The sequence below is a fragment of the Nipponia nippon genome, unplaced genomic scaffold (assembly GCF_047370975.1).
Source record: "Nipponia nippon isolate SJK-2023a ecotype South Korea unplaced genomic scaffold, ASM4737097v1 scaffold_5, whole genome shotgun sequence".
In the NCBI taxonomy this organism is placed as follows: Eukaryota; Metazoa; Chordata; class Aves; order Pelecaniformes; family Threskiornithidae; genus Nipponia; species Nipponia nippon.
In genome coordinates, this window is record NW_028262369.1 from 51,454,187 (window position 1) to 51,477,348 (window position 23,162).

General features: G+C 36.3%; 2 protein-coding genes across 9 annotated transcripts in view; one reads left to right on the forward strand and one right to left on the reverse strand.

Annotated features, from left to right (window-relative positions):
- Window positions 1–23,162, reverse strand: part of RALGPS2 (Ral GEF with PH domain and SH3 binding motif 2) — a 134,195-nt gene that overhangs the window by 42,982 nt on the left and 68,051 nt on the right. The window lies entirely within an intron of this gene.
- Window positions 524–21,066, forward strand: ANGPTL1 (angiopoietin like 1). Its single transcript, XM_009463570.2, has 5 exons — window positions 524–1,432; window positions 8,189–9,046; window positions 14,129–14,322; window positions 16,670–16,940; window positions 17,965–21,066. The coding sequence occupies exons 2-5, from the start codon at window positions 8,221–8,223 to the stop codon at window positions 18,150–18,152; spliced, it is 1,479 nt and encodes a 492-aa protein (XP_009461845.1). The 5' UTR covers window positions 524–1,432; window positions 8,189–8,220; the 3' UTR covers window positions 18,153–21,066.

Below are 23,162 nucleotides of genomic sequence, written 5' to 3' on the forward strand. Positions count from 1 at the left end.
ATATAAATATCACTATCTAGACTGCATAAGCTATCCTGAACCTAACTTTGCTAAGCAATGTCCAAACAGGCCTTAAAAATCCCAAACCTGCTTAGTCTTCCACAGAAAGAAGTAAATCATGCTTACTAATTATAATTAAGGAAATTCACTATGAACAGGCACCTGCAATATTATGCATGATTTTATAAAGTAATGTATTTGTAGGATTATCCTTCTGAATGACTTGCTCAATTAAGCACTGATTTTTTTCTTTTAGCTAAATCAAGAGCTCCTCTGCAGAGAGCTGTTCTCTAAACTTATCCAACGCATTTCTATGAAGTTTAAAATAATTTTGAAAGCGTACTACGGTAATTCTCTTTCAAATATAACTGACATGTCCTTTGTGAAGAAACCAAAGAGATCAATGAAAGCAAACTGAATGCACTTAAGTGCTGGCTGACTATTGACAGACCTAAAACCAGCATTCTGCATTCCTCACAGGGCATAATCTCTGTGGCTTTTGCTACTTCTAACACCAGTCAGATGTTATCAAATATTCTGATACCTACCCAAAACCATCACACACACAGTTTTAACATTTTCCACATGTATCAGAGACTTCACGTGTTTAACAACTGGAACTGTTTCTTATTAAGTGAACGTCAAGAATTGACTGCGACATTCTGTTGAACATTCTTCTAGACTATAAACGGTTCATTTTTCCTGTTGTATCCAGCCAGGCTGCCCCTTTTATTCCCAGCAACACAAATCGAGTTTTATCAGCCTGAAAGAATCTTTCTTCTAAATGAAGCCCAGTACTGTAATAACTTGAAAGGCATCTTTAGGCAGCATAGTAAAAATGTTTGATTTGTAATTGCCTGTTGAACTCTTGCACAGTCTGTTGCCATATGGTACCCTCCCTTCTACTGGCAAACAATCTTTCCTTGTTCATAACTTCTCAGCCTCCCTACCCCCTCCTCTTCTGGAGGGTACGGATAGGAAATCCGAAGGAGGAGTTTCTTCTGCTCTCAGTGTGTTCGCGATGACATCATAGGTGGGCTGAACGTCTAAGTCGAGTGTGTGTTTGTTTAAAAAAAACTGTCCAAGAGTGATGTATATGGAATCTGGGTCAGCTGTAGCTGGTTAGTGCACTTCTGCATGTGAGAGTAAAACACTGCACTTTCAAAAAACTTTTCTTTCTCTCTTCTGGAATAATACATACTGGAACATCTTTTTTTTTTTTTTTTAAATGATTAGTTAGCTTGGTTATCGTATGGAGAAACCCAATTCCTCAATACAGCTTGGATCTAACAGAGAAAGACAAAAGCAGTTTTCAACTCCAACTGCAGATTAACAATCCACAGCATCGGGTAATATAGGAAGAAAAAGCAACTTGGCCTCTGGATTTTCCATCTACCACAGAAGCAAAACAGCTGGAAGATTTTTTTTCTTGGTAAGTTTTAAAGTTATTCTTACTTGCAAGTCTGATTTTGAGCTATTTGCAAATTCTACATACATCTACCATCCACATACAATTGGGAATAGACAAATCTCTCTCAGCCTGAGAAAAAGTTTGACAACTAAAATATAAAACTCACTTTTGTGGCATTTGGTAGACTTTGGAAACTTGGAAAGAATTAAAAAGGACTCTGGACTAGAGCAGCGACTAACTCATTCCAGTTGTAAGGATGAACAAGTTTCAGTTGTTTAGCTGTAAGTCTTCTGTACATTTTGTTATATACAGTTACAGAAAATTAGTACTACCAGATTCTTTGCTAAGCATGTAATTTGAGTATTGTGAACATATTAATGTGAAATTCTGATCCTACCAAAAAGCAAAAGCCAAAAATCCTACCGACTTCAGGAAAGCTGGATTTCACCCAACGCCAGAGCGTAGACCTAGCATTACTAGAACTAGAAAATGGATACCTCAATAAAACCACTGTAAAAAATCCCAAGTAAATCAATGCACATCTTTAAGTAGCAATCATTGTATATCATTTCAACTAATTTTTTATTTATGGTACTTCTGAGCAGGCGAAGTAGTCCGAGTTGTACAACCAACCAAGAAACCCGAGTCATACATTGATTCGGTATATAATCAAGTTTGTAGCACAAACAATGATGCAGCTGAAAATCCAAAGACATTGCTGCAACAGGCACTAATCCCTTCCTTTAACAATCTGTGAAACAACGGGGAAGTTAATTGTACCTCAACTGAGCAGCAGTTTGTTTCTAAATAAAGATTCATTTCATAAACATGAAATGCAACATACAAGGCAACACTATATTAAGTGGAAAATAGAGGGTTTTGTTACAGTTGTTCTTTGGGGGGAGGGAGGGGGCAGGGTGCAGTTGCCAGCCAAGGATTAAAACAAGAAAGCTGTTTACAAACAGAAGACAAAAGTACAGATAAAAACCAAAAAAGAGCTGCCAATACATAATTTTCTACTTTTTGCCTTTCTTCATGCTGACTTGGAAATTAAAATACAGTAAGTAATCCAGAACAATGGAAAAGAATTTAAGTTACGTATTTGCATTAATAGACTCTCAGAAATGTCTGACACTTCAAGAGAGAAAGAAGGGTGTGATGCTAAAAGAAGGGACAAAGTGTTACAGAAACCAAACTTAATTAAGGTTTAGTAGCCATGGGAGGAAAAGAAAGTCTGAAGCAGTCTTGACAAAAAAGAAAGACGGATCCTTTCCAAGTTCTTGAACCTTTTTTCTTACTATCTTTTTGTGCTTCTTTACATATTAAAGAGAACAATCTAAACAACAACAACAAAAAAACCCATTTGAAGCCTACATTGTGTGCTTTGGACACCAGTCTCCATTCATTCATGATTAGCCAAGGTTTTGATTTACACTGCTTAGAACAACTCCTAAATCTTTCACAAATGAAAACAGCTGAGTCAATAATTTTAAAGCAATAAACTGGCTGTGTGCAAGGTTTTAACTCTCTCCTTTTTGCTGCCTTCCAACTTTAGAGTTTGAATTTTGAAATTGTTATTTTAAACAAATAATGGACTACTAATGTTATGCTGGTGCCACAAGAATGATCTGATGTATGATGGCAAAATATGCCATTTAAAATTTTACTGGAATTCACTCCAAAGAGTGGAAATTCTGAATCTTTAAACTTCTGCCAGTATATACATAGCTTTATCAGGTTTTCACTATTGTTTTACTGGGCTTAGTTTGTTGTTCATAACATGCCCTATTAGTCTGGTCCTTAACATGTATACACCAACGAATGAAATAAAACTTCCTATAGCAAACATCGCTAGATGCTTCATACCTTCAGTATCTGTTCTACAGAGAATTCTGGAGCCCCTAAATAACACATTTCCAAACGCAAAATGCGCCGCTCCATTGTACCTGCCTGTTAAAATGGTGCAAACACACACAATGGCTGCAAACAAATGTAAAGGAACCCTCACAAAGAAGAACTTCCCCCAAAAATCTGGAAACGTCACGATATTTTGCTGCGTTTTCAGAATATCTAGTGTGACAAGATTTTCAAATCTCTTCTGCAGAGAATGTCTAAGAATCTATCATTTTTAACAGCGACACATTTTCAATGACTACTTCAAAAATCCCTCAAGATTTTTAGATTGACTTTTCTGAAAGGAATCAGATGCCCGTTAATCTCGGAGAAGCAGAATTCTGTGACTCAATACATCATGTATCTGACTAACAAAAACCAAGTATGTATTATTCCTGGATCCCAGTCAATACAATTGAAAGTAATCCTGTTATTTCAGCAAAGGCAGAGTGACTTATCAGAAAAGCACTTGTTTATATAGGGGAAAGTAACTTATAGAAGTACACAGATAAACCAAAAATCCATGTCAACATTTCTCCTATAATAGGAGTGTGTTCCTCACAGCAGTATTACTTCTAATGTTATGGACCCAGTTTTAAGCTAAAAAACCCCACAAAAATCTCCACTTATTCTGAGATAGGAGAATATAGATGGTTTTATTGATTTTAGCTACTTAGACAAAGCTTAACAGAAATGAAGTATGTGTAACATCAATAACAGAGCTTTCAGATTAATTGGTATCATGTTCAGAGGATCTTTATTCTCAGTATTATCATTTACTTTCTCAAAAAACCCTGTCTGCTTCTCTTCTTGTTTTACATGTTTATAAATGGAGGTTTGTGAGAGGGGACACCATTGGTGTGTATCATTTAACCATATTCTTTTAATAAATATTCTGAACAACGATACATACTGACACTGCACTTTTCATACAAAGGGAATCCTATGTTCACATTTACCTGCAACACTTCCCTTACATTCAGTCGTAACAACCTACGCTGCCCAGGGAGAAGCAGTCTTCGTCAGCTCTGAAAGAACAGATTCTAATTTGTGTTGTGGGACTCCAAATTCTACACCCTGCTGAACATGAGAGTCACAGCAGTACAACAAAGAACAAATAGTATGCTGTGTAGAAAGTTAAAAAATGCCAAGTATATACTAGCTTCCACATCCCTGCAACTCTAATATTTGTAAGAATTACAATATTTTGGGGGGTAACACAGCCCACGTTATAGTAGTTTCTCAGTGAAAGTTAAAAATACTAGTTATAATACTGGTTTATTTTGCTCTTTCAAATTGGAATTTTGTTCCTTTAAACACTTTAAAAAGTAATAAATCAAAGACTAATTTTGGAAACAAGGGGCTTTTTGCATGGGGATCAGTCTGGAAAAAGAAAGAAACCGGAAGAAAAGGAATGGCATTAACTGTAAAATGGTATTGAAGCCCTATCCACAGCTCTGAGTACTTCTGACAAGATGATGATGAAGTTTGTGTTGCTATGAGTAGTTGCACAATTTCTCCTGCAGAAGCAATGAAACATCAGCATGCCAGAACATACGTAATGCCACTTCTACAGAAATCTGAGACCCGAAACTGGGTGACACAGAAACACGACAGAACCAAGTGAAGTGACAGTCTATTCTAATTTAAAAAACATGACAGTTCATAAAGAGTTAAATAACATATTTTAAAGCAATAGTATCTGTAATCACGATCTCCTTCGCTTATTTTCCAAGGTCTGCATTCAGGTATTTCAGCAGCCCCACTCACTACAAGCAACTCTAGACTTGCACGAAGGGTTTGAGACTGCGGTTCTGTCTAAACAGACCCCTGAGCCTCAACTGCTTTATCTCATACCAGTTATGACACTACCTAAACATCTAAACCTGGCAATCTGTGACATAATACATCTGTTAAAAAATCCTAGAACTATTTCCCAACTCTAATATTTGTCATTTTTAGGTCTTACATATTAGGCTATCATTCTGTGATATTTTGGATAAACAGTTTATATTTTTTTAAGCTGCTTGCCCAGCACATCAGGAAATTTCTGAAACAGTATTTTCATTTCCTTCTAAGCTGATTAAAGCTCCAGGTAAATATCTTAGTCGGAACCTATTCTTGTATAACAAGTTAGACATTAAGCTGCTCAAACACACCAAGCAACATTGCAAGACGTTTAATGTTTTCAGCATTAAAATTTCCATGGAAGCATATATGTTCCCTGCCAGGCAGATTCTCAGAAGGAACTGATCCATGCTTATCTGAATGTCTCAGTTTAATACAAGACATTTGAATTATTTCAAAGTTCTAGGGCATAATTTTATGCAGCTGTTGCATTTGGTTATGCTATATTAGATCATTTACTTCATTTTATGGTCTGACAGCACATATACAGACACAGAACTTCTAACTTTAACACATAAGCAAAAATGTTCAAAATGAACACATACAATATTAAAAGAAACGTGGAAAGCAGACTGCAGCAGAATACATGGCCATAACAGTGGGCTGCATTGCAAAATGTTTGGTTTTGGAAGATTCATTTAGGTTTTAATGTATTTCAGAGGAAAAGCGTGCTGCTGTGGGGAAAAACCCCAGCCATTCATTATTTAAGTAACTGTATATGGTCTTTAAAAACTACCAAGAACTAAAGTGTTATTCACCTTTTTGGACTATGAAGTAGCTATTATATACTGTGAAAATAGTAAAATACTGGACTTGTACTATGGCTTCATCCTTAACCATATGCCATGAAGTCACTTTCCCTGCATCTGCAAACACTGAACATAAAGTACTGAGAAATAATTTGAGAGATGTGAAGAGGTTTCAGCCTCAGACAATTAGTTCAGCTCATCCTTGTCAAGTTAGAAACCACACAAAGACCTGTTTCCCATGTGTTTACCATGATTCATGTGAAAATCTACCCTAATGAACTTCCAGCTGCATGGTTCAAGTGATTAATATTTTAAATGTCTGAAATTACCAAAGAAAAATACACAATTAGCTCTGGAGAAAAGTGATACTTTCCTCTACTTTTTTTTTTTTTTTAAAATAGAAGTTACACTTTCAGCAGAGAAATAGTAACAAAACTTTTAACCAAGTTCTGTTTCTGGAAAAAAAATATTTAGCAGTAGACACCAAAATACTTACTACTACATACTAACCGTGAAACATACAGAAGTAAGCTTTTAAATATAAACATTCTCAAACTTTTATGTATTCCCTCCATTTACGTAGGGTAAGAAATGATTTTTGGTATGTGTTAAAAAGCAAGCGTCGTCTTCCCCTCCCAGAAGCAGGACTTGCAATACAACTATCAGCCAAACAAAAAATTATTTTTTAGGCAACAGTGCAACATTTGATCAAGATTCCTAGATATAATTCCTGACTGCATGTACAGCATGGTTTGAAGTTTGTAACCACTGCTCTTAGCAAAGCCAAAAAATAAAGACTTGATACATTTACTCTGAGGCTGAGCAGACATCATCTGCAGCAATAATATTAAAGCCAGTAACAGAACTGGGAGAAGTGACCTGACACGAAAGTCACATTATCATTTGTAAATGTGAATGTAAAGGAAGCAGCACTGGTCTGCTTCTCCTTCAGGGTGACTGTTTGAGGACTGCCAAATGCGCTTAAACTTGAACTTGGCAGGAACAGCATGAAAATTATTAACTTTCTCTGGTTTTACTTTATTTCTCTCTGTAACTATACAAAGGCCACTGTACAAGGCCTTATACAACCCACTAATAGTAGTCTGGAAAGGAAAGCCAGATCAACAGCTGAGATAAGAAGCAAGAGTGATCTGCTTGACAAAGCAAATAAAACATGAAAAATGAGGGGTTTTTTCTTGATTTAAGTGCTACCTTTGTTTATAATCTCAAATATTTTAAAAATAAAGTTAAAAAACTAGGTCTCTCTAAAAATATGCTTGGATCTTTATCACTGTATTTTGATTCTTTACACAAAGTCAAAAGAAATACATTATTTTCTTTAAAAGGTGAATGAAACACTTCAGTATGGTATTTATATTGATAACACATCAGATACTTCCATGTTATTTGGATAAAAACGTTCTCAAAGATACAAAAATGTCATGACAACAATTTTAAATGTTCACCTCAAAAGGCAACTAAATAGGGACACAAAAGCAGAGCAAACAGCATTATAGGTTTTCCTTACAAATTTAAAGCTACTTGAATATGTAATTTTCAATGTTTAAGACAACTATGTTACACTAATCTCCTGCCTAATACTAATGTCCAAAAATACTGTTCGATATGTCTGTATTTTTCAAGTCTACTATATCCGTGTATATATAAATTTGAAAAATGTATGTGTGCATATATGAATAGGTATGTATATAGTATTTAGGAAATTATACATCTCTATATACATATATAAAGCTAAAAGAGGACCAGAAAGGCTTATGTGATCCAAATTCCAAAATTTATATAAATATTTTTGAAAACACTATCAGCCATCACTCTGTCTCCCTACTTCCCTTCCGTGAAGATATTCTGCAAGCACTCTCTATGTTCTACAACCTTGTGCATTCAATTGCAGCGAGTACAGATCTAAGCAGTCACATTTATAATGAAAGCATAATACATCATCTAAGCAGAACATTGTTTCTGAAAATTTATCCAGTGCAACAACTTTTCTACTAAATCCAACACCTAAATTTTAAGGTTTGCTGCTCAAAATAGAAAGCTGTTCTTTGAAGCTAATCTAATGGAACCTAACTTCAAGTAACAGATTCCAAAGACTTGTCTACATACACGGAAGCAGGGCAAATCCATATTTGTAGGTAGTTTAAGCGCTACAGAAGCCTTAGCTATGGCTCTAATTTAATTATTTTATCTTCTGTCTGTTCAATAGTCTCTTCTGACAGTCATCACACTTGCTTCAAAATGAAGATATTTAAATGGACTCTGGGTGTACTATTGTTCCTGCTGTTGTCTATCGGGCGCTGTACAGAACAATCTACGCCTAATAAAACATCCCAACGGAGGCACCCTCGTTCAGCAGATGGTGGAGAGGAAGGGAAGAAATGTGGGTACACATTCTTGGTCCCAGAACAAAAAATCACAGGGCCAATTTGTGTGAACACTAATGGACCAGGTACTGGTAACAGAAAAGACGAAGTCACAAGAATGGACATAGAGAACTTGAAGGACGTGCTATCCAAGCAAAAGCGGGAGATTGACATTTTGCAGTTGGTAGTGGACGTGGATGGAAACATTGTGAATGAAGTAAAATTACTGAGGAAAGAAAGTCGTAACATGAACTCTCGGGTCACCCAACTGTATATGCAACTCTTGCATGAGATAATACGAAAACGTGATAACTCACTTGAGCTTTCCCAACTGGAAAACAAAGTCCTTAATGTTACAACAGAAATGTTGAAGATGGCAACAAAATACAAGGAGCTTGAAGTAAAATATGCAGCACTAACTGATCTTGTAAATAATCAGTCTGTGACTATCTCACTGCTGGAAGAGCAGTGTTTGAGAATCTTCTCGCGACAGGACACCCATGGGTCTCCACCTCTTGTTCAAGTCGTGCCACAGCACATTCCTAACAGCCAGCCATACACTCCCGTTCTTCTGGGAGGTAACGAGATACAGCGAGACCCGGGTTACCCTAGAGACAGAGATGTAAGGCCACCACCTGATCCAGCTACTTCTCCTACAAAGAGTCCTTTCAGAGTACCACCGCTGGCTTTAATTAATGAGGGTGAGTTACCTATCACTATTTATCTAACCTGAGATTTCTCTATTTCAGAGGGAAACTGTCCTGGCTATAGAAATAGAGTGAAGAATTTAAAGTATCTGGTACAGCTAGCCCTTGCTCCTGATGCTGATTTTTCTCCCTCCCTGCACCCCCCCCTCCCCCCCCAAGTAAAGCTTTAGTTTGCCAGATAGTTTAACTCTTAAGCTATAGCTGCATAAGATGAATTTGTTGAAATAGCTGATAGTCAGAAATTCAATCTGAAGAATTTATGCCTTTGAGTCACAAAGTATTGGGGTTTGTCTCCAGCTGGGTTTGAGTTATGGGAATGAAAATTCAATATTAGCATATACTTTCTAGCATTTAGCCCTGTTTCTCTGTAGATGCCTACTAGCTACATGTTACAGTAACCAGCAATGGTGAATAAGAGCAGCTAATTCATCTTAAATAAATGAAGTAATTTTAAGTAGTTGTCCTTTATACTTACAAATACGCATTTCCCAGAAGCTAATCCTGTGAGAAAAATGCTACTCCTTCTATTCTGAGCTGCTTTAAAATGAACATCTAAATTCACCAACACAGTCATGCAGTAAGTCTCTAAGTGTTTGGTTTAAATATTCAAGAGAATAAGATAGGTTTGAAAGGATAATTGAATCAAGGCTGGATCCAATTAGATGCACTCAGCTTTGAAAATTTAAAATGAGTAACTACATTCCCAGTAATCTGATGTCAGTAGGGGATGGTAAGTTAAACTAATACCACAAATATTACGAAAATACATTCAGGAGACTGTATCACATCTTCATGTGTTACATTCTTCAGGTCATTAGACAAATTAATTTATCACTAGAAACAAAAACTAGTGACAAGAAAATTAACTACCTCTGAACTGCCCTGAATTCTATCATGGTTCTCACTTTATTAAAATTTTGACAGAATTGTGATAAAAAAATAAGGATTCAGAAAAACAAGTTTTTCTCAGATATCCATTCAAGTGCTTGCTCTTGGCGCCTGTTAGCTTGCACAGCATAAGGGTCTGGTTGGTTTTTTTTGTTGTTGTTTGTTTGGGTTGTTGTGGCTTTTTTGCTTTCAAATTGCCTTTAGTCACAGTTGGAAGTTCAACTTGGTTCCTAAGATGAAGACAAACATTTGTTTGTGACTGTTGTACAGCATTACAAACAACTAGCTGCTGATGTAAAGAATAACTATTTTTATATTCAGGGTCTGCAGAAAAGTCAGGCACAAGCCCAATTAAAATGCCAGATGTCATGAGAATTTAAATCGCACATCATGACACAAAGGAAACAGCTAATATAAAAGCATTACATTAACGTCTGGTCAGAGAGCAAAAGTATAATTCCAAAAAATGGCGACTTCCTGTTTCCCAGAAAACCCACGCTTCAAGGTTTTCTTATAAACGCATCTTTTTCTCTCTCAATATATGCCTGCTGTACAGACAAAATGAAGCAATAGCACTAAATATTTTCCTCTAAATTATCTACCACGGTTTTCACTAACCCCTTTGCCCCTAAAAGTTCAGAGTTTGAATCCATTTTTGCAAGAGAACACAAAGAAACCCTAGGAAATTTATTTTAACATTATTCAACTTCCTTTACTTAATACTAGATTCTTGAGTTTGAAGTTTAAGGTTTCTTGCAGTGCCTTGGGAAAGTGAGGGTTGAGAATTGCTACAGCTGGTAGAGCATCAATCATCAAAACCAAAACTTCTAAATTGCAACACAACGCCCAGTTATTATCTCTGATTTTTTAAATTAATGTAAGCACATTTAATGGTGCACAGAACCAAAATTGTCTATGTCATAGAAAAATGACCTTTCCAGTTAAAAAATTATGACTATAATTTACAAAAATGTCAAAAAAGACCAATGAAAACCAAACAGTCCCATTTACAAATAGGCCTGTCAAAGACTTCGTTATACCAGAATAAACAACTGGACAAACAAGTAGGAGCTGTCTCATACTGTATCTGAACAAGTTGTACCTAACAAACACTTGCATGCAGCAGACGTTTACAGAAGGGTCAATGTGCATCTTAATATTGTGGGTGGAGAGTAAAGTTCAAAATATATGGGGAACAGAAGGATGAGATCTTATTTTCTGAAGAGTATTTTGGTTAATTTGCATAACAGTTGCTCTAAAAATTGAGGAATAATAATGTTCCTGTGAATTATAGTTTTCAACAATTATCTTAATCCTTGGAATAATAATCAGTGTCCCCACACTTTACTGCCACTATGTTGCAAAAAGTAACTTCAAGTAGAAAGAGTACTTGAAAATGACCCACACAACTCACTCTGCTGCTAATACCTCTCAGTTAACAATGTAACTTTTTAATATATGCCCAGTTTTATTTTGGGATTTTTCCTCTGCTACTGCCCAAAAAAATCTTCTATATGAAGCTTACACAAGCACAGCTTCTATATCATCTGCTCAAGATAACATAATTTGGCATCTTAAAATAGGACTCAGCCATCATTTTTTAGGCTTCCAACTTAAAATATTTCATCACTTTCCTTCTCTACTACGTCTAATTTACAATACAATATGATCTGTACTGAATCATACGTCTAAATCACAATTTTAGAAGCGGAATATTTAACATCATCTTCTCAGAGTATTTCTAACTTGTAACTCTCACAGCAACATAGCATACACAGACTGTTGCAAAAGACTAGATATGCATGAGATACTCATTCCTTACATAGATAACAACATTTTAAACAGAATAATTATGGTTTCTTCATTAGCCAGAGAGCCTCCACTCACACCAGCACTGTGGAGAGTCTTACACTGTTTCACAAATCTCAGCATTTCCACTGAACAAGAAGTTCTTATGCATGAACTTAAAATAATTACATATAACAAAGAATTTACTTCTCAAAAAAGATTCAAGGCTATACACCAAAAGTTACAGGATTTGTTGGATTTCCTTACACTAAGAGCAGAAGTCTGTTACTTCTACTAACAACATTAACTTATGACAGGCACATAGGCAAATCTGAGCATCAGAACAGACAAGTTGCATCCTGTGACCTTAATGCCAGCTGAATTTCAGAAGTGATCAAAATGTATTATATAAACAGACTAGCACAATTCTGTCTGCCTTAAAAGCTACTTAAAATCACTCCAGACATCTGCTGGGGTCTCTTATGGAAACATGAGTCCTCAATTCCTCCTCCAGTAGAAACCATGTGAAATAATACACAGCTGATCTAATTAAGCCATTCTTCATATTTAATTAACATTACAAATAATACTACTTGTCTGTTTATGCTTTTTCTAATGTGGTAATTGCTTTACAATAATACTTCCAGCACAACCTTCCTGTTCAGTTATACAGTGCCCAAATTTACATTAGACAGTTCAAGGAAAGGGAATGAGACCCAGCTCAGCCTAGGAAATTATCTATCCACTGGACAAACTTTGCAACGTGCACAATCTACATGGAAATTTTAGTTGTGAACAAGAGAAAAAGTACTCGTATACCAAAGCTACAGTGTTTCTTTCCTAATTACTACTGCATACACTGCGAGAATGACAAAGACATCATCGAATACTGGCAGTACAGTATGCAGCAGTACTTCTACCGATGGCTCAATGTCTGCAGCATGCTTGGTAGCACTGTCACAGCCAGAAGCTCCAAGCAGTCACCTTCATTAGATACACAATCTTTTTGCACTCTTAATTAATATGGAATGCTTTGTGGATTTCTTGCTAATTACACACATCCAACTGGCAACTACTACTTCAAGATCTAAAAAAGAGCAACTTTCAATTTGCTTTTGTCACACAACCTTAATCTGCAGTGAAGGTCACTTTCACTCGACCTCTACTTTTGCTTAGAGGATAACCTCAACAACTGTCTTTTATGCTGCTTTGCACATCAGCTTCTTCTGTCACTGATGAGTTTTCTCAGAACTTCCAAGCAGATTTGAGAAAATAAGCCTTCTAAAATGAGAGGAAAGCTGTAGGTAATTTATTTCCAGATTCCCCGAGTATGAGTTTTCAAATACATTTAGGGCACCCACCACTAACTAGCCATCAGAACATACCCTGCTTTTCATTAGTGAATAACCAATCTCTCTTTAAATCAACTGAAGTAATGACACATGACCGTAAATCCTTTTCTCAAAAGTAGAAAATAACATTACCCAAAACTGAAAGCCAAACTAGGCAAAGTTTTCAGAGAATGTAAGCTGCATGCTTCTTAGAGAATAACTAGATGCTCTTCTGTAAGTAGTATTTGTAAAACCACTATTCACTTGGTCTAAAATAGAGATCTCAAGCAGCACTGTCAACAGCAACACCATTTTTGTAGAATCACAGCCCTGAAAACAAGTACGTGAGCCCTTTTAGCTGCTCAGAATTCCTTTTCCACCGCTTGTGTATTTTCTTCACCAGTATCCATCCATGTGTATCACACCAGGGTGACACACGAAATTTAAAAAATTCCTATTCAGAGTTAACAGGCTGATCCCAGAGCTGGGTAAGTACATAAAGGCAAGAAAGTTATGAAGTATAAGAATACTCTTTCACTAAATTCCATGTCTGTAGACTTTGGCAGTAAGTATTTCTTACAGCAGCTCTCAAACTATTTATGTATTCAGGTGTGTGTGGGGTTGTTTGGGTGTCTTGGGTTTGTTTTGTTTTAAACTTCCACCAGTTTCAAATGGGTGCACTAGGACAATGAAGTAAATTGACATCTACCTTTTGTAAAAGTGGTACAGGAGAAAATAGTCAATGAAAATCATAATGCACTTCTTGAATATCAAGAGGCAGAGTATAAATCTTTGACATAGTAGACAAAGTTAAAAATTGGGTGTTGGCAACCAAAGTCTATTATCTGTTTAGCAAAATGAAGTTTTTGTTTAAAAAAAAAAAAGTAGGATTTTGACATGTTTATTTATATATGTACAATTAATCTAAGACAGTAACTTTTTACACTGTTTTCCATGGTAGTTTTACCTTAATTGAGTTACGGAGTTTCCATTACCATTACAAAATATTTTTGAACAATGTGCACTGCATAGCCAAGCTTGAATGCTTACAGTATTTCTTTTCAAAAAGGTCCATTCAAAGATTGCCAACAAGCCAAGGAAGCTGGGCATTCCAACAGCGGGATTTATATGATCAAACCTGAAAATAGTAATGAGCCAATGCAACTATGGTGTGAGAACAGCCTGGACCCTGGAGGATGGGCAGTTATTCAAAAGAGGACAGACGGATCTGTCAACTTTTTCAGGAACTGGGACAGTTACAAGGTAAATTCTGGAATGCAGAAAGTCAGCTGCTTCATTTCAGTGCAGCAGTGACATTATCTATTGCAATCTAGAAGGCGCGAACATTTCCAATGCAGTTCTTCATTGCAAATGGTTGTACTGAATGATAACCACTGAGGAATTGGAAATAGAGAGCTGCTGAAGTTAGACAGTGAAATTAATTTTACGAACACAAATAATTGAAAAGAATGGTCATCCCTCAGAGGCAAACATACTTCAGTGGGAAAGTCCTATGTCACTCAATGCATTACTTAACTTTGTATGAACTAACTTATTGTCTGAAATAGCCTGCAATTGTAATGCACGACACAACAACTGGGGAGACACATGTTATTCTAGACAGCGACTGAAAAGTCATTTATTACAAAGAGCTAACTAAACACATGATTTCTATTAACACACTGAGAACTACAGTAAGTACTTGAAAAGCTTAATTGTCTCCCTTATGAATAAGCAATCTCAGCCAGTGGAATTATTCACTTAAGCACATTAATAGATTTGCAGGATCAGGGCCTCAACTTAAACACATTCCTAATAATGAATTAAGGGAAATAATTTCTACCTTTAAAATTAGGCTAGAAATCTGAAGATGTAGGGCTGGTGAAGGGAAACACATTCTGGTGTGTTACTGTGATATTATGCACTAGCAGGCATAATACACAGGATGACAAACGCATGCTGCTTTTGTAATTACATGCCAGACAGGAAATTAGAAAATCCATTTTGTTGTTTTTTTAAAAATAATAATCATGTGCTGCCTTCATGCGTACAGGACAGTTCTACAATTGCCATGTGCATTGTATCTGAAGAGATAACTGAGCCACATTTAACTCAATTAGTAATCTAAAAATAATATCATATCTGCAAAAAAATAACAAAAGGTTACTATGAGGATTTTCACTTTTTGCATTCTTGGAATTTAATCATTCAAATGTTAATCATCCCTTACTAACCATTATTCAAAGTCTTTACTTCTCAGAAAAGTCAGTGGTTGTTTTGTGGGGTTTTTTGTTGTTTGTTTGTTTTGTGTGTTTTTGTGGGTTTTTTTGTTGTTTTTTGTTTGTTTGTTTTTTTAAACCTTATAAGGTATTTACAGAGTGTCTCATATAGTGACCATAAACATTTTGAACAGAATGCAAAGAAAATACAGAAGAGTATCTAAATGGTGTTTAATAATGGCTCAATCGTGGACAAGACTTTGCCCCCAGGAGATGTCTCATTAAAGTGCAGTGGCTGAAGATGATATTCATAAGAATATGATTTCCTACCTAACTTCAAGTACTTGAAGGTGCACCTTCTGTGCCTGGCTTTAAACTAAAGGCCGCACCACTGACAACAGAGGTGCCTCCCAAGCCCACATTTCTACTTCTTTACCGATCTCTGTCTGGCTGCGCAGCTACAGTGCTGACGCAAGGGAAGTATTGTAAATGTGGCCATGAGCCAGGAGAAAAGCACCGTTACCATTTTTGGCAGCAGCATGATGCTAGATCAACTTAAGCCACTTGTGAAACTGCAGCTTGAGTTAGGAGCCTAGACTGTTTATCTACTGGGAGAGAGACTTCCCAGAAAGTGATTTGAAGCAGGACATCAACTGTAGGTCCTACATAATCAATGGCCTGAGAAGGAGAGTAGAAAGACCTCAGAAACTAGGAAGAGTAACAGATAGCTAGTCTGGGTAATGTGCCTACCTTAGCTGCAATGCCAAACATTAACAACACTGGTTTACGCAGACAGGAGACAGCAGACATGAAATATCACTTCACAGCTACTATACTGGTCGTCTGTGATTTGAAAGGAAAAGACGTCTTTATATTTCATTTCTAATTAATCTAGTAAAGAGCACAGATGAGTTATGTGATTTAAATTGACAGTAAACACCACCACTGGTTGCATTAAAAAAGCAACAAAAAGTTATTTACCTTGAACACTGAGACTGGTGATCCATAAATACCTTTTCCAAACTGGAAATATACCCCCTTAAATTTCATTATTCATACATTCTTACAGATCCCCTTAGCTTTGTCAAGAATATATGGTTTCAGTTTCCCTATTCTCTCTCCCTTTATCTTAGAAAGAAGACCACATCACAGAAAACAGACAGTTTTGCCACCTTTACTGATTCTGGTAGTACCTCATGTGGCTAGCAGTCCAACTGAGTAAATGGCCAAGTGCAGCAAAATAAAGCATTTAAATGCATGGGTTGAGCAGTCATTCAGAAGCTTCAAGGCTTTCAGTACACAAGTTCCACTGTTTTATAATGCTGCTGATGAGTGTTCTGACAAACAAGAAAAACTAAGCTAACATCACCTTCTGATCTTCTTTTGTACAGAAAGGGTTTGGAAACATTGATGGAGAATACTGGCTGGGACTAGAAAATATTTACATGCTTACCAATCAGGATAATTACAGACTATTGATTGAGTTAGAGGACTGGAGCAATAAGAAAGTCTATGCAGAATACAGCAGTTTCCGCCTGGAGCCTGAAAGCGAGTTCTACAGGCTACGTTTAGGAACATACCAAGGAAACGCAGGCGATTCCATGATATGGCATAATGGAAAGCAATTTACAACACTGGACAGAGACAGGGATATGTATTCAGGTAAGGAAACTAGTATTTATGTGAAAAATGAATACAGTAGATTCCATTAGTGATACCACCTTTAAAAAAAGAATATAGTACAAAAAAGTATGTAAATTTTGATGGAAAAACTCTATTGAAAGGTGCTTCAAATCAATCATGATAAAAGTCACGTTGACAGGGCCCCCTTCAAGCCCCTGCATTATTCAGAAATTCAAATTCTATTACCCTCACTGCAGGCACACTTGAGCATGCTTTATATTTAGCTCAATGACACCCATATCACTTTACATGTGACTCTCTGCAGTCAGAATACCTTTCCAGGTGATCTCTCAGAGTAGTGCTGTGGCCACATAACAACAATCACCATGAACTAAAGTCTCTGAACAGCATGAAAGGAACTGCAATTGTGGACAGGCTTAGTTATGCACCAATACTTGAGAAACCGGCACTTTGTTTCATTCTCCTTAAAGGACACTTTTTTTGTTCATGTCCACATTCTTCCTCCAGCTTTCCCCTTAAAGCCTTAGCAGTAAAAGAAAGGTGGGAGAGTGTAATACTTCAACTGCTTTTTCCGAGCTGTCAATAAGCATAAAGCTGGACAAATCTTGAGAACTCTTAAACAAACCTGTAACAGTAAATACAAAAGTTACAAGCAACTCTTTGGGGAACTGTGGCCCTGCGTGCTGCTTGGGACTGCATCAACTCACATTGCTTCCACTGAAGTATTTCTAAACAGTACATAATCTGAGTTCCTTGAATGTTAGCTCATGGACAAGCACTGCTGGTAGTCTAAGAAGAGTTGATCTCCTCAGTTTTCAGCTGTCACATTAAATACTGTGTTGTTAATCATCACCCCTCCAGGCAATGGTTGCTGTTACAACAGAATTTATAATTTAGGTAGAAGCAACAATTGATATGACCACAACAGGCTATGAAGTACTCCAAAATTCCCTCTGAGAATAAGCCAGAGCATGAAAGCATTTCCTAATCTCCATTTCTCTTCTTTAATGTTGAAGTTCACCTATTTCTTTCTGTTCCACAGGAAACTGCGCTCACTTTCACAAAGGCGGCTGGTGGTACAACGCGTGTGCCCATTCTAACCTTAACGGGGTGTGGTACAGAGGAGGCCACTACAGGAGCAAGTATCAGGACGGAATATTTTGGGCTGAGTACCGGGGAGGTTCCTACTCCTTGAAAGCAGTTCAAATGATGATCAGACCTATAGACTGAGGAGGAATATCTCACAGTGCTCAAGTGATCATGTATAAACTTCTCAGCGCTTGAGTTCCAGAAAAATAAAATATTACTTTTTAATCATTATTTTGCACAATCTGCCCCTGCAAAAAGCAGGTCTACAGTTTTCCTGTCTTTTTTCCCCTGTTGTGTTCCCCCCTCCTTTTTTTTTTTTTAAGAAACCTTTTCTACTGTGACAGTGTTTTTTTTAAACACACATTCACAAAAGCAGATGTTTGTGCTTGCAAAGCATATTTATCTTTGTTCAAGTCCAACATACTTTATGTAAACAGTCATTAAAGCTGGTAAAAAATTCCAGATATATGACAAGATATAAGCTTTTTCACTTAAAAAGCTTATGCTTTTTCAGGTCAGTTCAACCCTTAAATGTAAATATGTGAAATGACTGTCTTGCTTTAATGTGAAAATTGATTAGTTATTTAACAATTTATTTAAAAATGTTGGTATTACTTTCAATGAAAATCTGACTTCACATTATTGTTTAAGATTTACTCAAAGAAGCTACACAAAAAATTGAAGACATTTTAGCTTTGCCAGCAGAGATTTTTTGCAACAAATAATTATTTCAAAATGAAGTGGTGAATTAAACATAAAATTTCTTAGTGGTGTAGAGAACTCCTTAAGATCTGCATATTCTACCTTCTGTAAAACACTTAGGCAAAATGTTCCTAACATAAGAAAAATAATTGTATGAAATGGTTGATAAACTCAACAACCAAATTGCTCAGTACCTTTTTTTTTTTTTTTTTTTTTTACTTTCTACCTCCATATTCAAACATCCTAATTAAACAAAAAATATTTCTTGATACTTTGAACTTAAATGACAAAATGAAAAGTCCTGATATTAAAATCTTGACTTGACACTTGGAGACCTCTTCCCTGCTCCAGTTAGGAATGACGAGGTCTGAACAAGCGTTCACATGTACCAATTTAGAGAAGGACCAAGTCTCTGAATATTTTAAGTTTTCCTTCAACACAGCTTTCTGCTGACATAGTAAACCCAAGATTAGAAATCAGCTCTGAGTGTATTCTTCCTGCCACCCCCAAACCTGGACTGCTCTTATGACATACGCATTTCCCTTCCCCTACATGTATACAACTCTGCTATTGTCTATACTAAGTTTTTTACCTTCTGGATACCTGACTTCCACTGGAATTAACATGTAGTTTAAGAAATTAATTAGAAAATACTTTTCCAACCTTTAAGAAATGCCATAAGATATCGCATCAAAACAAAATCGTTCCAAAATCAGAAACAACAAAATGTTCACTTTAGGTACTAGAGTCTCCAAAACTAAAGCTTTCTTTCTAGTATATAAAATTATTTAATAAATGTACTTAGCCACACAGGTTACCTAATTTAATTTGATATTACACAAAAACTAAATATGCTGTTCTGAACTGTAACCAATGTATTTGTTTGGCACCTCATATGTCCCTTCAGGATTTTAAGGAACTTTGCCCCTATTTAACATAAGAAACCCTAATAGCTAGAAGAATAATCTAATATTATTGTTATGTTAAATTAGTCAATACCAATTGCTATGCAAAACATCATCTGTAGTTTGGAGGAGAGAAAGTAGCATTCTGCTTTCGAAACATTCTCTGGAGTAGATAAAGCTTCATTGATAATATATGGCTGCAAGGGTTGTTGTTATATCTTTGGTCAGAGATCAAAGCCAAAAAGTTTCAACAATATTTAATCAGGGTTGGTGGAGGGTGGGGGATCAGTGCCAGCATATTCCATTCCCAAATTTCAAGAATTTTAGCTGACACAAATGTTTAAGATTACAATTCTGAAATTGTTCTTCATATAAGGAATACTTGTTTGTTACAAATATCGTATAGACCTCATTGACTGAGTGTTCTATAACACGCTTTTTAATTGCAAACGCTTAAAATTCAGACTATCTATAGTCTATTCTTTTTTTCTGTGGTAGCTGGATAGAAGAGCAGACCAGGTAAATTTAGAAGCTGAAAATGCCCTTCAAAATGTTCCTTTAATGAACACTTCTGACAGCTTTAGTTCATTCAACCAACAGATTTCCTCTCCTTGGAGGAGATCTTATTTTACCACAAGAATCTCTCGCCTGCTACAAAAACAGCGTTTGTTTATTCAGTGCAGTCAGTGAAAGGTGTGCTTTGCAGAAACCCCTAAGTACAATTAGCTTGCACTCAGCCTTTAAATTAAATCTTATATATTAGACATCTAAAAAGTGAGTCTCCCCCAATTTAAAGCTGCAGGATGAGGTTAACTAAACATTATTACAAAATATACCCAGAAAGCTCAGACTGTACAAATGCTGTGCTCTGAAAGGAAAGACTTAAAATTAAGTTGCCAATTTAAGATTATGAAGAGGGAAAGCATAGCAATCTCTTTTTCAGGTTAGTTCAAAATAATTTCATATAATATCGGTTCATACAATAATTTACTACTTTCAAATGCTTGTAACTATCAGTTCTTAGCTTTTGGGTTGAATTTTCTAAGCAGGGTAAATGACTTAAAAAGTTCAATGTTTTCTCTCACAGTTTTTTTAGAGAAGTTTTTCAAAAGAGGCTGTAGCATCCCTCAAGCTTATTGCACTGGACATTGAGAAGCAGTCTGTCTGTGAAGGATATAGCTTTCACCATTCCTGTACTATCTGTCCAAATTTAACCAAGCAGACCTTGAAAAAGTTTAACCTGTACTAAACCTGAAACACGGTTTTCACATATATTTCCAAAGTCTATTGCAAGCATTATCACTGAAGTAGCTGAATATTCACCAGACGAATACTTCAGTAACTTGTTTTCAGCTTTTCTGTTTCTGGATAGAATTCCTGAAAGACAGCTATAAGAAAGTATTTCACAAGGTAGTACTGCTTAGTTAAATAAAAATCTTACTTCTCAAGATATGGCTCAATTGTTTCATTGTGCAATCTCAGATTAATCAGAACTCCATGAGAAGACTCCCTTTGAGAATGGGTTTTTATTCTAAGGCGAAATACATCATCACATATACAGCTCCCATTTGTTTTGGCTACTTTAGTTGGCTGCGTGATGCAACAGTGATGACTTATCCCACATTGTGTAATGAGGACATAATGCTGAACGTTTTTATTGGTGTTGCATGGCTCTTAGCATTCACATTTAAGTCAGTAAGTCCACACTGACAACGTGCTGCTCTCACTTGCATTTCTAGAACTCTGGAATCGCATCACACTTATGGCTGCAAGGAACTGAAAGATATTTTTATTTCCCTCCCCGAGTTAAATGTAGAAGGACATCTTTATCTTGTCCACCGTGAGCAAGCTGTGGTAATAAGAAAATAATCTGTACTTCTGTGGCTCCATTCCCATTGCAAAGACTACACTAAAAAAGCATCTAAGCTTTATCTTATAATGCCAAGACGGTCATGAAAAAACTCCAGACCCACATTCGATATTTGGTTGCATAAGGGTAAACCTAGCAAGCTCTGAAGGGTAAAACATTCATCCTTGAAATTGCAGCTGAAATTCCTTTATGTGCTCACTTTCCTTATGACTTTCCAAACAGGGTCCTTCACGACCAGTGCCAGTATTTCTCCAAAGGGGATCTGCAATAGCAAATGTAACTGTGTGGCAGGCTCGATTCTCTGCACGTTCTAAAGAGTATTTTAGCAGAACACGGCAACTGCAGGATCTTTGCACCAACAGCGAAGAGAGCCCCACCTCACACCTCCTTTTTCTGTGAGAGGAAATGGACATTATGATTAATCCCCCTCCCCAGTACATGCCATGATCACAATTTCAAACAGCAGACTTCTACATAGACTTTTGTACACATTTTAAACCAGGAGCAGCACTACTCCTGTACATGATTTTATACTAGAAGTAACAGCAGGAAAAGATCCTTTCAGGAATTATAACCTATAGCTGGTAAGCTTAAAACAGTAAGTAAAACAAGCAACTTAACTTACTTCTGTTCCATAGGACTCTTGTATTAGTGAAAATGCCTTGGGAAAGAAATTTTAGAAATAATACTCCTGCAAATCTACTCAGGTCTTACTGGAGATTAAAGCTTTGATTAAATGAGAAATATTGGGCACAACAGCCAATCTTCCAAGATGGATGCAGCTTTATTGTGACTGTAGTTTGAAGGCAATTTTGTTCTTTTTGCCATATATTTCAACCTTACAAAATTACTTTTGGAGGGAATGTACCAGTGGGCATTTGCTATTCCTTTGGAGAATTAAAAAAGGCTTAGAGGGCATTCTTCATGTCATTAGTAAGAATTGATATTATATGAAACCAGGTCACAACACATTCTTTAACTACAGCAGGTCACAGCAAAGAGCATTTCTTTCTTTCTAAGCAGAAAAGAAATATATGTTTCACTTCAACAAACTATCAAGTCAAGCCGAAAACTTATTCTAATGCAAAAATTAGACAAGACATTGCTAATGTATTGAGGAAAACAGCTGCAACTGAACAAAAAAACCCATTGTTTTCCAACGTTTCACCTTTTTTTTTTTTAAATACACACTTGCATGGAGTAAGGCAGTATTTTTAAAGTGTCAGACAAATACACCAAAGCATAAAGGTTTCTCTGTACAGTAGTAAGTATTAGAAGACCATAATGGCAGGAGTCAGAGTTATCATGAGATTTTAAAAAAAATCTGACAGCAGGTTGGCTCGGGACTTCTATGATCAGCAAGAAAACAATTTGAGCTTGGCTTCATCTTTCATAAAACATGGCATATAGCTAAAACATGTCTGGAAAGCTAGAAACTGCATTTCATAACCATATACAGTGCATATATACTATATGGGTACACATGATGGGAAAGCTACAAAATGACATGTTTAATCATATTACATTATGCTTGGCTTCTTCTTTGCCCTTTTTAATTCAGGTCTAGTTTTAACAGCTATGTCAACAAACAAGGTAGCATGTGACAGTATGCCACACCAGCAATTTTCACACCTGCACTTCAGACAAAATACACTCATGCTGATTATTCCATTC

Coding starts and splice junctions, on each gene's coding strand:
- ANGPTL1 (XM_009463570.2), top strand. CDS start 8,221: ATGAAGATATTTAAATGGACTCTGGGTGTACTATTGTTCCTGCTGTTG. Junction 9,047..14,128: donor GCTGGCTTTAATTAATGAGG/GTGAGTTACCTA, acceptor CTTTTCAAAAAG/GTCCATTCAAAGATTGCCAA. Junction 16,941..17,964: donor AGACAGGGATATGTATTCAG/GTAAGGAAACTA, acceptor TCTGTTCCACAG/GAAACTGCGCTCACTTTCAC.